The sequence below is a fragment of the Lotus japonicus genome, chromosome 4 (assembly GCF_012489685.1).
Source record: "Lotus japonicus ecotype B-129 chromosome 4, LjGifu_v1.2".
Taxonomy (NCBI): Eukaryota; Viridiplantae; Streptophyta; class Magnoliopsida; order Fabales; family Fabaceae; genus Lotus; species Lotus japonicus.
In genome coordinates this window covers 4,940,352-4,955,344 of record NC_080044.1, presented here as the reverse complement: position 1 = coordinate 4,955,344, position 14,993 = coordinate 4,940,352, and the positions used below count along the sequence as shown (strand labels likewise).

The window sequence follows — 14,993 nt, the reverse complement described above, 5'->3', positions numbered from 1 at the left end:
GGAGCGGCTTTTCGTTCTTGTTATGTCTCCCTTTTGGAGGACCATGTTTCAATCTGCTAGTCCCCAAAATTGAAAGAGGAGTCATCTTCAAATTTATTACACCCTCCCCCATACATCTCTTTCTACTTTCATCTCCAAATTTATTATACCCTCCAATACATTTATTTCTACTTGGTTTGACGACGTCACCCTCCACAGCACCATCATCAAAATGATGGTTTTCTTTAAAATATTAGTTTTCCACAGCATCATCATCAAAATGATGGTTTTCTTTAAAATATTAGTTTTAATATGAAAACATTTTCAAGTAAAATATCATCCATTGTAGCTTTTTTTAGGTAAAATATTGTATGTAACAAAATGAGAATAAATCACGACTGTTAGATCATTCATGGATGATCCATATTAAAACATGAAGTCATGAGACTTTTTAAAAAATTCACACATAACTTTTAAGTGATAATAACATGATTATTAATTTAATTTAATCTGAACCATTCATGATTGGATATATCGGTCATGATTAATTCTCACTTTCTCGCATAAAATCGCATTTCTCATAAAATCACATTTCTATAGGATACATTTATATAGGCATTAGAAATATATTTTTTTTTGAAATGCATTAGAAATACAATTAGGTACAAATTTGAATGAAGTTAGACACACATTCAATTAGTTTCCAAATTGAAGTTAAACGATTGTTATAATTAGTTACCCCGATTTCTGTAATTGTTATATTCTTTTTTACTTTAAATAATGTGTGGTTTATTGAGTGTTAGTTTTCTTGTGGGGAAGCATATTTTAAAGCTAAATGTGTTGTTGTCCTGAATCCTCCATATATCATCATACCTATTTTCTTTACTGAACTGTTACAAATATAAAGCAAATTCTGGAAATCCAACTGGTATTTGAATTTGAATGTGACAATAAAATTGAAATCCAACTTCTTAGTAGGAGCATGTTAAATACTCCAAAGAAATGCAATTTTTTCAAGGTATGTTTCACTTAACTTCCTCTCTTTGAAAATAACAACGAAAATGTTTTAAAGGAACATTCTTAAATTAAAAAAAAGTGACTTGATACATGTAGAGTACAATTTTTGTTGGGTTAAAACTTAGAAATCATATTGTGCGCAGTCATCATAGTAATATGCAAGATATGCTTGCAAAATCCCAGTTTTGATATCCTGTACCACAGTAGTTTAAGTTGCCTACCAAATCTTAAAATTCTTTAATGAATTAATGAATAGCATGAAGTTATATTGTTCAAAAGTCAAAATTTAAGTGACAATCTTGAGATAAAATAAAGCCCAAACCAAAAATACAGAATTAAACTACCAAGCACTCAAAGTCTATTCAATATTCATTGAAGAGAGATTCGAGCAGCAGATAGCTTATTGGGCAGCAATGATAGATTGTTGACTACCCTCTACCATGAGGAAGAGATATCTATGTCTGGAAGCTACATACTGATATACCCTTATCCATGTCTGAAAATTGAGCAATACATTGCTTAAATTACAAAAGTTAATTTAATAAAAAAGCTAAGCTCACTATAGAAAATCGAAGGCCAAATTTTCTTTCATGATAGTCTTCAACAACTTAGGACTGCTCCCTGCAGCTCTTCATACAAATTCATAGCTAATCTAAACATCATCTTTGATGGGATGAGCCCAGACTCCTAATATCATTAACCTATGCAGCATCTGCAGCTTTTACAACTTCAATGCATAATGATAAACATAAAGCAGCACTGGGCTGCCTCCATCATTTCCAAGATCATGGCAACCATATTCTCTAGAAGGCTAACTTGTACACATTTCTGTCACATCTTCCCTTGTGAGTATTTCAAGTGGCTCTTCCATAAAAGAAAATAATCTGGAAAGGCTAAGAAATGAAGTAAAAAGTTCTTGTTAGCAAGTTTGAAAGCAAGCAAGTTGCCTGGAAGAAATCTTGAGCAAAATTAATACTCAGAGTGCAGAACAAACAAAGTATATATGTATATACTAAACTTAGCAAAGTTCTTGTTACTGAATCAAGAACCATAATCATTCAATCCTCTTGCTTCTCTACATAACTTCCACCAATTATTATGCACTATCCCATCTTGCCAAATTTCAAAAGAAAGTCCCTTTAGTTAGGTGCTTCATTACGTTTTTTTTTTCAATTCAAAGACAATGTAGAAGAACCTTGCACCATGACTCAGATATCATAATCTTAAACTAACTATATGGTAATTTTATTTAATAAAACTTGTCACTTACCCAAAGCATGTATCATCTACTCCTCTTTGGCCAATCTCTACATCACCTGAAATAAGTTCAAATTTAAATGAGTTGTAGACAAAAGGAAAGGAGAACATGTGAACAAAAATATAGTATAAAAAATGGATAAAATAACAAAGAACCACTTTTCATATCACCAGCCATCAACTCATCAATACCATTATCTAGCTATATCCTTCTATTTCAATTCAAAAGAAGCAGGAATCATATGAGGATAAGGAGGAACAAATACTTTCCGAATGAATACAACCTTTCAGGTAGTGTAGCCTCCTCTAACACGGTCATAGATTCAGATTCATTATATAATAACTTTAGTACTCTTGCCTACAAACCCTGCTGCCTCACCCGTTAGATGAAACCACCAATCTCTCTTATGCAGGCTCCATCTCCAATCTCCATATCCTTCACGAAATCCGGCCAGCCATCCCTCCAAAAATAAGATTTAATCAACGAAAAATGAGATGAAAACAAATGGTTAAGAGAAGGTAGAGGAAAAAGACAAATTAAACTGGGTTGAGAGTTGCAATTGAATAGCTTACTTCTTTTCAAACAAATCTTTAATGTTAGATGAAACCCCCCAATCTATCTGATTCAGGCTCCATCTTGAATTGAACAATTTCAAATTTCAAATTTCAAATAGATATCATATTGAGCAAACTATAGGGTTCATAGAGGCATCATGTGTATTAGGTAGGGGTGCAGATGGTAGAAAGAAGCAGTTGTTAGTCTTCTAAAGCAAAGCACGTAAGGTTAATGGTTGCAGTACGAATTACGAAACGCACAAAGCAACCGTGATATTTAGTAACCACGTGTTCAACTCCAATCTTTGCTAAAAATAGTAATAAGAATTTCTTTTAGAATTTTTTTTTAATATTTCTGCATACGTGGCGCAAGATTGGGGTGTGGTTCCAATAGTATGATGTGGCAAACTTTCCTTCTAATGGGTTCTCTTTTTATTTATATTGAAATAGGCAAGTTGTTAGTAAGTTAGTATAAATTATCCATTCTCAGGGTTCAAACTCTAACGCTTCACCTGCAATTACTCTTAGCTCAACCATGTGAGCTACCATTCCTCTTGAATCAGCAAAAGAAGATACTCATCCCAAAGCTTCTTTGGAAGCAGCTTCTTTGGAAGCTTCTCGTGATACAAAATGATATACATATGCAATTTATTATTAATATCCACAAACATTTGCACAACTTTCCTCTTACGCCTATCAATAGTTTCAAAATCTTGTGATTCTATTCCAAAACATCTTCCTTTAAACTCTCAAACGGATCGTGCCAATCCTTACCGCCCAACCAAGGCTCCTTCACGACTCGGGGAACATCTTCATGTGTAAGCCAACAAGTAATGAACCTGGAAAAGTAACGCTCAAAATCCCCATCAACAACTGAGTAAGTCGCTGGCTATAACGACTCGTGATCTGATTTTATCAAATGAAGATGTAGAATGGAGGTCTCATAATTTCTTTCCAACCATCTCCTATTACAGATAGCCCTTTCCAACCTCTCCTTATATAATCCCATGCCACTCTCAATTAAAGGAGGGTCTATGAATTCCATGTCCATTAGCCGTTTCCCTCTTATGTTCCATCACATTACGTTAAAAATAAAAACCACAGAAAGGAAATGAGAATTATTAAAAACTATTTAGGAACCTAAGAGGCAAGATCTTTTCTTTGACTGCATGAAGCTACCTATGCACGCTCTTTTTCGGCGAACGACCAATACTCATTACTAAGTATGACTTTCTTAAGTCCCCCATGCGCTAGTGGCAAATGAATGTCCATTGAACGACCCTAACCTACGCCCAACATCCTTAGTAGAGGACACTCTGCCCTGCACACCCTTGGCACGTGCCTGTTTTTCAAATTGAAAGAACTTTGTTTACCTGGTCAAGCAATAATTGTGTGAGATATCCCCTTCAATGATTGGGACGTTGGAGGAATAAATGCCACAGTTGGGGGGGCGAGAATCTTCACCCTAAACGCAAAATATTATTGCTATTCAAAGCAGATTCCATAACCTTCTCAGCGCCACTAATCACCTCATCAATATCATTGCCTTGTTGATGCGTTCACTAACCTCAATAAAACTCTCATTATAAGCTTATTTAAATTAGGATTAGAATATGCAGCATCGTTATTAAAATTTCCTTCCTCTACAACCTTTAGTTCGTTGACAGAATGGATACCCGACCTTAGTCTAGGGTTAGCCCCCCCCCCCCCCCCCCGGTGGGCTTCATACCCTTACATTGATTCCTTATAGCAATCGTCCAAGGCCCAAAAGAGGAGGATTTCTCCTCACCAAGAGCTTGCACCTCTATTTGAGCGGCTGACGCATCACTACCTTGTTGGGCAATATGGTATGGATCTCTGTTATGATCAAAACAACCACATTTGAAGTAGATGAGGTTGAGACCTTTATGATCCACCTAGTATTCCCAATTTTTCAAGATCAAAGTCTTACGAAGATCAATCTCAACACAAATACGAGTGAACTTCCTCTTCTCTATTACCAACCCTTCATGAAGATCATAATCAACCTTAAACGAGAACCAAATCAGAAAAAAAGTCGTACTCAAGATCGATTATATCCAAGTCACCCTCTGATTGCCAAAGTCTAGTAGGGCATGTCTTCAAAAGGCTAAGCCCCACTTTCTTCCCAAAAAAATTAACAATAATTGACTTCTATCAGGTTGGGTACCAATTTCAGGTTTTTTATATTATATTTTATTAGGTGAAACTCTAATGAGTCTGGGTCAAGTTTACAGAAACTCAATGAGTTTGCATAAACTCTTTAGTTTCATAACCTTATTCTGAAAGGTTCTTGAGTAATTAAAATAAGATATGGTTAGACTGTGATGTAGGGCTCATGAAGTATTAAGCAAGATCATTAGGCGCAACCCAAGGTCATTAGGCAAAGCATGCAGCCCTTGTCTATCCGTTCAGAATGTTTGCCGGTAACAACTGGAGCTTGTCAAATGAACATGTTCTTCCCCAATAGAACCTATTGTAATCCTTAACTACTTTTCTGAAATGGTAATCCTTATCCTCAAATGTACCTATTGTAGAATTCCATATGTTTTTTAACTCAGGTGTGAAGGTTCCCCCAAAGCAGTAACTTCATCCCAATAGGTTCTTCAAGTTCTGAATATTAAGTATGCAACCAAGTTCTGTTTTGAAGTGCCATCAACTCTTCAATAATTTTTATCCGTTTGACACAATCAAAATTTGTACTGCTGTATTTCAGTTTAGGAATAATAAAAACTCTCCTGACATCATTATCACCAATCCAATCAAAGAGTGTTTAAGAAAATGCTGAGCCACTTGATACAGTCTTGTACTTTTTGTAGGCAGAATTTCAAGAAGGCAAAACAGAACATAAAATGCAAATGTTTGGGTAATGAGATAAAAAAAAAATGATCCTTCAATAATTATTTCAACGATTGAAGATTCTTTGTAATTTCTTCATCAGAAGATCTACATTTTTAACTCTTTGTTGTCTCAGGTAAAAGAATAGTTGTGAAAGAAAAACAGGTCAAACAGTATAAGCTAGACACTGACAGAAAGTTTCTACTGGCAGCATTCAGAAAATGCGTAAGAACCATTTCTTTTTAGTACTTTTCCTTTCAACCAAAATAGTGAACACAAAGCTACCTTCAAACAGTTGCTTAGCCAGGGCATGCTTTTAGCATAAAATAATTGGCTAGAGCTGAAAGCACTGGCAGCATTTTGCCTCATATAGAGCTGTCAGTTAAAAAACATTATTCATACTTTTAGCCTTTTTGGGCCAAAAGCCAAGCATCAGGATTTTCTATTTCTGTAGCAGCTTCAAACCGCTCATGCAGGCCTGGAGCTTCAACACTATGATTCAACCAGGCTTTCAACAGGAAAACTTGGTAGGTTAAACAAATGGCCAGAAGAAAGGGCGTTTCTTTTATTACCACCCGAAAACTCACACTGCTCCACAAAATAGCTTCCAAAAATTAACTTCCAGAAGTGATTGGCTTTTGGAAATTAATTTCCGAAAGCTGTGGGTGGTGAAAGCGAGAGTTTTTGGGTGGTACCAAAAGAAACGACCCTGAAGAAATAAGTGGTCCTGAAATATCCAAACAGCTAGCCAAACCATTTATGTAAACTAGATGACAAATGGTGCTGTAAGTCATGCAACAAAACATTGTGTAACAAATGGCCTACAAAAATGTTAAAATTCTCCCAGTATAGGTAGTGCCAACGATGCACGGAGTTGTTTGCAACTTTGCATGTTACCATGTGAGCAAGAGGGAAAGATTTGGCAGTACGAGTTCAAAGGGAAAAAACTTTTCTTATTCCTATTCGATATTCTACACAGCAGGCTCTGATAAAGTATCTTCTCTTAGCTGCAAGTGAGAAGAGTACACTGATAAGTTTTCTGATATATGGAGTGTCTTTATCCTTGTTCCATTTCTGTGCAAGTTTCCTGATCTATATAATCTTTTGCTTCCTGCAAGCACTTTCACAAGAAATACAGATTGCAGTACAGACCAAATTAAAACCAAGCAGAGGTAAGAGCTAATAATAATATTAAACATAATAAAAATAACAAAATCAGTAACAACAACAATAACAAATTAGTAAGCACAACCTTGTCCTTCAAAGCAATAATTCATCAAGAAAATCTGTCACATCAAATAAGCAAAGTTTAATCCCATACTTTCAAAAGCATCAAGCCTAACCATGATACATTATGTACATAATTAACAGGTGTCTCTTTTGATGAAGAAACGCTAAGGGCGTATTTGCTTTAACATTCAACCACATTCACCTTCAATCTTATGCATGTCATGTGCAAAATTTCCAGCTAAAATGATACCCGTTTGTTTATGATGAAGAACATAAAGTCTTATTGTTAATATTGGTTCTTAGAACATGTAGATTGACAAGTCATTGGTTGTTTTAGCAGTTCACATTTTAACGTTTAGTAATGTTAGTATTGTCCATAGCTGCGTTCTCTTTTCGGTCGATTTTTGTCTTTACTAAGAAACTCTTGCCTTTGTTATTTTCAATGGGTGATGTTGATGATGATACTTTGATAGTGATGTAAAGTTTCCAGCCCCAGGATTCAGCTATTCATTCAAACTCCAACACTACCTACCCTCTCTGTACACATGTATCCACTACAAGTGGACATCAATGTCCACTTTAATTAATAGAGAAGGTTTATTTTCTTGGATCCCCAAGTTTTGCTATGTAATGAGATTTCACTAGTGTGCCACAAGAGAGTCTTAACAAATCTTGCCATTTTGAATGAGCAAAGCGAATGAACAGTTATGGAACTTGGTTGGGCTACTATGGCATCTTTACTACAAAAATTACATCCGAGTTCAGATTAGATTTCTAATCAACTAAAGCCCGACTCATTGATCCTGGTAATTTCTTGCCAGTTATGTTAAAACAGAAGATTTTCATAGCTTGCTGTGTGTTGCTGTGCTCTCTGCTCAAGCACAGTACATTTGCCATTTACCTGTGCTTTCATGGAAATTTTCGAGATGAATTAAACTAGTGAATACTTAAGTGTTCACCCTATATCAGAAAGTAATTTAACTATTTAACAAGCATATGCATGTCTTCAAGGTGCACAATATTAGTAACAGCCAATCACAAGTAGTATAGAGAACAAAATTTATGCATGAATTTTGATGTCGTTATTCGACCAGTAGCGTTCAGTACTCCAAAAGTACTTACAAATTAAATAGCCTACTAGTAAAAAATGGCTTTAAACATTAGATACAAATGAAGGAGTAAACCTGTATTCTTCTCGCAATTATGTTATGATAGGGAAAAACAAATACCAAAAGACTAAACCTACATACTTTCTCACTTCTTGACCTCTTCGTACTCAGCCTCGGGGGCCTGATCGCCCTCACCCTTAGAACCTTCATCAGAGGGACCGCTACTTTTGCCACCTGACATGTGCTCTCCGATTTTGGACACAGCTTTGTTTGCAATATCAAGCTTTGACTTAATCTCATCGGCATTCTCACCTGCCATAGCCTTCCTCAAATCTGAAACTGCATCTTCAATCTCTTTGGCCACTTCACTGGGAATCTTATCCCTGTACTCATTTAAGCTATTTTCAATGCTGTAGATGGATGTATCCGCACTGTTTCTGATGTCAATAAGAGCCTTTCTTTCTTGGTCTTTCTGAGCATGCAACTCTGCTTCTTTGACCATCTTCTCAATCTCATCATCAGAGAGTCTGGAGTCTGAGCGGATGGTGACTTGTTGTTCTTTTCCGGTGGCCTTGTCTTTCGCAGAGACAGTAACGATCCCATTGGCATCTATGTCAAATGTGACTTCAATCTGAGGGACACCTCTTCGAGAGGGAGGAATGCCATTAAGCTCAAATTCGCCGAGCATTTTGTTGTCTGAAGCCATTTCTCGCTCACCCTGTAGCACCTTGATACCAACCTGAGTTTGGTTGTCAGCAGCTGTAGAAAACACCTGAAACATTGATATCAAAATTTAGAGTCAACATCTGAAATGTCTAAACTATCTACAAACCAGAGAGAGATGTAGTTACTTTCAGTGGCTCTCCGCTTTAACACCTTGAATTTTTGTAAGATACCTTTTTTATTTATTTATTTGGGGGAAGGGTTGTTCAACAAAGCATATAATTGTGTCGTTTCAATGTTACATTACTCTTGAAAGACTGAATTCAATCCTCTCAAGAGTCTGGCAAGTAGAAAAAGTAATTATCAACATTTAAGGATTACCTGACTCTTTTTAGTAGGGATTGTTGTATTCCTGTTGATCAGCCTGGTAAAGATACCACCCAACGTCTCAATACCCAGAGAAAGTGGAGTTACGTCAAGGAGTAGAAGTTCTTTGACATCCCCACGTAGGATACCGCCCTGGATAGCTGCTCCCATAGCAACGGCCTCATCAGGATTTACTCCTTTGCTAGGACTCTTTCCAAAGATCTCTAGAACAACCTCTTGTACTTTAGGTACACGAGTCATCCCTCCAACAAGAAGAACCTCATCAACATCCTTGAGAGATATGTTAGCATCCTTCAAGCAGTTCTTACATGGTGCCCTTGTCCTCTCAATCAAGTTGTTCACTAAAGCTTCAAACTTTGATCTAGTCAATGTGATGTTCAGATGCTTTGCACCAGATGCATCAGCAGTGATAAATGGAAGATTTATATCTGTTTGAGATGTTGACGACAGTTCTATTTTTGCTTTCTCAGCAGCTTCTCGAAGCCTTTGCAAGGCAAGCTTATCCTTTGAAAGGTCAATATTGTCACTTCTTTTGAATTCGCTCACTAGATAGTCCAATAGAGTATTATCAAAATCCTCTCCTCCCAAGAAAGTGTCACCATTTGTTGCTTTAACCTGAACAAAATCTTATCAGTAACAATGTCCCGCATGATTCCTAATGATGTAAAGAAATAAGGATTAAAAAGTTAATGTTCATACCTCAAAAACTCCATTAGAAATTTCTAAGATGGACACATCAAATGTTCCACCTCCAAGATCAAAAACTGCAATGAGACCCTCTTTGTTGTTCATACCATACGAAAGTGCAGCAGCAGTGGGCTCATTGATAATTCTCTGGACATCAAGACCGGCAATTCTACCGGCATCTTTCGTAGCCTGTCTCTGAGCGTCATTGAAGTAAGCTGGTACAGTAACCACAGCTTTTGAAACTGATTTTCCAAGGTACGCTTCAGCAGTTTCCTTCATCTTGGTGAGAACAAAAGCACCAATTTGGCTGGGAGAATACTGCTTCCCGTTGGCTTCAACCCATGCATCTCCATTGGATGCCTTAACAATTTTGTACGGTACCATCTTCATCTCCTTCTGAGTTTGGGGATCATCAAATCGCCTACCAATCATTCTCTTGGTTACAAAGACAGTATTTGTTGGGTTAGTCACAGCCTGACGCTTGGCTGGTGTACCTACAAGCAGCTCTCCTTTCTGATTGAAGGCAACAACTGATGGCGTTGTCCTTGCTCCTTCAGAATTCTCAATAACTTTGGCATTCTGAGATTGTTATAAATATTAGCCAACAGTCAACACAAAGTCACAAACACAATGTAATGAAACATATTAAAAAAAAATTAAGAATAAGAAAATCTTGCCTTGCCCTCCATAACAGAAACACATGAATTGGTAGTACCCAAATCAATACCAATGACATCATTACCAGCCGGCCTTGAACTGTAGTAAGTATCAAATTTTACAAAGCAAATTCAGTGAGAGACCGAAAGCACCAAATTAATATATCTTTCTATAATTATACGTGTAACACATGAACACAAAACAACATAAGGTACCTAAAAGGTCGAGACAAACTTGCCCAATTGCGACCTACATATGCTGTCTTGGTGCTGCCTGAAAACTGCACAACCAATGGAAATTATCATCAGAATAATGATGGGTCTAACCACACATGACCAACACAAGTCCAACAAACACAACTCTATGAAAGAATCAACAATTATTCATATACTTATAGACTTCAATTAGACAAGAAATTCTGAAATTGTCATGAAAAATTAGATTAAATCCAATCCAACAAAGCAATAGCATCAACAACTAAGTTAATTCCACAGATAATGAGATAATCCAGTACAAGTTTGAGCCACTACATGGTCCAAAGAATCAATCAACAGCTCAAAATCTGAAAAGTGATTATATCTCCTATAAAATGCATACAACACATATTGATTCAAAGATCTAGTAGTACGCATTATCAGTTATTTCATCATTATTTCCCATAAGTGATTATACAATCTCGAATAGAATGAAACTGAAGATGTAAATGGAACAAAAGAGAGTGTAGTGATGTATGTACCGATCGGAAGGCAGAGACAGTAGAAGGGGCAAGGTCGCGACGGCGGAGGGATCGGAGCAAGGCGGTGGCGGCGGCCATGGCTGATCGGAGGGAAGAAGAGAGAAGTCAGGGTTTAGTTTAGGGTTTATGTGGTGTCCAATTAAATAGGGTCATCTGGATCAAGATGAGCGGTGGAAAATTCGTTACACTCTTCTTGCTCCTCAAGACAAAATATATATTTTCTCAAATTTTAGAAAAGAATAAAAATGAAATGAACCAAATATTTGTTTCATTTTTAGAATAGAGTTTATTTTATTTTATTTTATTGCAAATGATACTTGGTGTTAGATATAAACCATACAACATATAGTATAAACGATATAATTTGAAACACAACATAGTTGATTCTAGTTTTCTACTACTCGGCTAAGGTTTCATCACTTCATCCTAGCGTCGCCGTTTTGCGCTCCTGGGCGGTGCTGGCGCCCCTCAAGATCAATCGTCGTTTATATTGTCTGAGGTCCTAGTCTTGGTTCCCTTCCCTATTGAGTTTCTTTGTTATTTGCTCACCCACCTAGCGAACAACTGCAAACATCAACCTAACTAGCCACACAGAGAGGACTATCAAGACCAAGGATAGAGATGATGGAATTCGACGACAAACCTTGAGCGCAGGTGCATAAGGTGCGAGAACAAGACAATTTCAATGATAGGGTGGAGATTAACAGCGGTGGCTTGCTGGCTGTGGAGCAATGGAACACGGGGATCCTGACCGAGAAATGGGGTTTCAGTACTAGTACTGTAGTGGGGAAAATGGTTGGGTTTGCTTGGTTGCTTTCTTGATATAATGTCCTTAACCGCAAGCCCCCTTTCTCTTTAGATTTTCATCTAGTTTACCCAAACTATTTTGCTCTCTTCTTCACCCCCATAGAAATCTCCTTTGCAATCTTTTTATTTTGTTAGTGAAATATATATGGATTAAAAAAAAGGGATATAAAAGAGAGGGGTAGAGTTGTACCCCGAGTTCAAGAAGTAAAGACGATCGCCAGAGGACAGGTGCTTTGTCTTCCAAGGAGTCAATCTCTTTCTTAGCTTGCGGTCTAGTTCTTATGTAGTCATCCTCCTCCAATTTTCACCCACTTCAATGCCCAAGTACACAAATGATATCCTTATAATCTTGCAATTTTATAACTCTGCAAAGTTTCTTACCACGGTGTCATTCATTGCAATGCCAACCAACTTGCTTTTGTGAAAATTGACTTTCAAGCCTGAAGTTAGCTCAAACCATCCCAAAACACTCTTTATTGTGGTAATGTTCTCTACTGACATATCACCAGTAAGTAGTGTCATTAGAAAATTGGATATGAGAGGGTTCAATGTTATTATCCCCTGATTTCAAACTAGTAAACATGTTCTTCCTTACTGCCTCCCTCATCAAACCTCATAACCCTTCCACCACAATCAAAAAGAGAAAATGAGCTATTGGGTCACCCCATCTGAATCACTCCCCATTTTAAATTCATCTGTTGAACTCTCACTTACCAATACCGAGATAGATCATGCTTCAAATGAGTATAATCTTTGCATACACCTAAAACCTCTGGCAGTCCCGTGCCTCTTCTAAGCACATAAGATCTCCCCTTTGAAATTAAAAAAATAAAATAAAAGGAATTGAGATACATTCTATCTATAATCTATAATCTATCTATCTTTCTATAATCTATATCTATAATCTATAATCTATAATCTATAATCTATAATCTATCTATCTATCTATCTATGTCTATCTATCTATCTATCTATCTATCTATCTATCTATCTATCTATCTATCTATCTATCTATCTATCTATCTATCTATCTATCTATCTATAATCTATAATCTATAATCTATAATTTATAATCTATATAAATGAGAAGCTTTTGCAATCTTGAGGCAACTTTGTCATTCAATAATCATTACACTTTAATCTAATTATTTACATGGGTATTTAAGTAAAAAATACACATTATTTTCTAAAGATGCAATCACAGCCGTCAATTCCATTGCAACCTCTCATTTTCTATCTGTTCATATTCTTAGTTGTTTTTATAACTCTTTATTTGGTTACAAAAATAAGTGCAAGAGTCTCTTCATTTTCTCTCATATATGAATAGTATTTCCATTCTCCTTTTAAATTCTTTACATCTTTCCTATCTTGATCTCCATAACCTCTATTCCTATGCAAGAAATCTCTCGTCTGGATTCTCCAATAGCATGATCCCTCCACAAGAAGATCTTTCATCAGGTTAGAAAAATTTCTTCTTCGTCTTTTCTACTTCATCAACCACTTCTTCTTCATCACTTTTCATTCTTAAGCTTTGATTTTCTTCTCAACCAACTTCGTCCTTCAAGTAAGAGCCCTTTTTTTTTGCTTTTGATTTATTTATTTTGATTTCACCATTATTTTTTCTTCACATTTCGTTCTCAAGCTATGTTCTTTTTAGCCAGACTTTTTTTTTTTCTCATTCCTAATCTTCTACTGCGGTAAAATTCAATGTTTATTCGTAATTTGCATGTTGCTATCACTAATTCAATCGGTGAAAGTTATCCATTTTATTTTATTTTTGTCATTGATGCATGTTTTGTTCTTATGGATTATTAACATTATTATGATATTTTATTAACTTCTATTCCGTTTTAAATATGCATTTTCTTCATTGTCAATTGTAACATTAAACGGTTAAAGTCATCTTCTTTATCATTCTCTAATTGCGTTTCATTGTTTTTCACGCTCAATTTCATGATGTTGCTTCCCTTTCTTTGAAATTGTCCTTCAATTAACCATGACTCATGAATATATTTTTTGTCATGTATATTTTTGTAACTGTGTAGATTATTTTATAGGCGATCAATATGACTATTCGTTAGTTTTCATCTTGGCCGTTCTTTGTAGTCTTAATTAAAAAACCAACTTTAAGTTAGATAGAAATTGTAACATTCAAGAGTGAATTTAAATGTCAAATCAAAGTGTCAATTCATCATTAAAAATAAAGCACTAAATCCATGAGGCACAAAACTTTTTCCATCCCCAACTCCATAAAACATGTGTAACATTTACATAAATTTAATATATAAAAAATCATTATATTCTTATGAGTGTAAAAATAAAAAATAAATAATTAACAATCTCATATTAAAACTCAAAAAAGAAAAGAAAAATTTCTTATAATTGTGCTTCATTTTGGTCATGGATAAAAATATACATATTGTTTGTATATCTATTAATTTAAATTATAAAACAAAAAATATAAAAAAGTATCAATTATAAATTATGATTTGAACAAAAAAAAAATCAAAATATTATTAAAATAAGTCTTAAAATTTAATATTGTGAAGGTATTAGAAATTAATATATCTATTAATTTAATATATAAAATTAAAAGTATAAGCATACAAATAATAATTATATATTATGCATTGATATCATTTAAGAGTTATTTAGAAGCTCAAAAGGTAAAAATCTTAACAGTTGAATTTAAAATTCAACTTCAAAGTGGTTAATCATGAAACAATTGAACAATTAAATCCATGAGATAAAAACTTTTCCACTTCTACAATTTCATTTACATATGCCTACTATTATATATAATTTATAGAATCAAAAACTATTCTTAACATGGTACTTCATTTTATTTGTGAATTAAGAAATAAAATTGAATAATAAATTAATTTCAAATTTTAATTTAAAATTTTAAAAAAGATAGAAATGTTTATGAAATTCATCTAAGAAATATATATTGGCTACACATCATTATCATAAACATAAATAAGTTTTTTTTGCTTTACCCACAAAAAAAGGGTGATTACATATTATGAACAAATGTCATTAAGTAGTTATAT

The 14,993-nt window shown here is 35.1% G+C and overlaps 1 protein-coding gene and 1 long non-coding RNA gene across 4 annotated transcripts; both read right to left on the bottom strand.

The window, feature by feature from the left end:
* Positions 1-1,288: 1,288 nt before the first annotated feature.
* LOC130713772 (uncharacterized) lies at positions 1,289-3,161 on the bottom strand. 3 transcript variants are annotated; one of them, XR_009011017.1, is made up of 4 exons: positions 2,827-3,115; positions 2,538-2,714; positions 2,267-2,312; positions 1,291-1,889 (listed from the first exon to the last, which is right to left on the bottom strand). It is a non-coding gene; the product is annotated as an uncharacterized LOC130713772 (long non-coding RNA). The 3 variants fall into 3 exon arrangements; XR_009011019.1 differs by having other exon boundaries at positions 1,289-1,880; positions 2,538-3,161; XR_009011018.1 differs by having other exon boundaries at positions 1,290-1,889; positions 2,538-3,154.
* A 4,758-nt stretch (positions 3,162-7,919) lies between these two features.
* Positions 7,920-11,292, bottom strand: LOC130711867 (heat shock 70 kDa protein, mitochondrial-like). Its single transcript, XM_057561641.1, has 6 exons — positions 11,134-11,292; positions 10,613-10,677; positions 10,418-10,496; positions 9,753-10,319; positions 9,048-9,668; positions 7,920-8,775 (listed from the first exon to the last, which is right to left on the bottom strand). Exons 1-6 carry the CDS (start codon positions 11,209-11,211, stop codon positions 8,149-8,151), a joined length of 2,037 nt encoding a protein of 678 aa, XP_057417624.1. The 5' UTR covers positions 11,212-11,292; the 3' UTR covers positions 7,920-8,148.
* Positions 11,293-14,993: the final 3,701 nt, after the last annotated feature.

Bases quoted from the DNA above. Each gene is read 5' to 3' on its own strand.
- LOC130711867 (XM_057561641.1), bottom strand. From the start codon at position 11,211: ATGGCCGCCGCCACCGCCTTGCTCCGATCCCTCCGCCGTCGCGACCTT. The intron at 10,678-11,133 runs GTACATACATCA...TTGGTTGTGCAG, and splicing joins CTGTCTCTGCCTTCCGATCG to TTTTCAGGCAGCACCAAGAC. The intron at 10,320-10,417 runs GCAAGATTTTCT...TAACAATCTCAG, and splicing joins TTTCTGTTATGGAGGGCAAG to AATGCCAAAGTTATTGAGAA.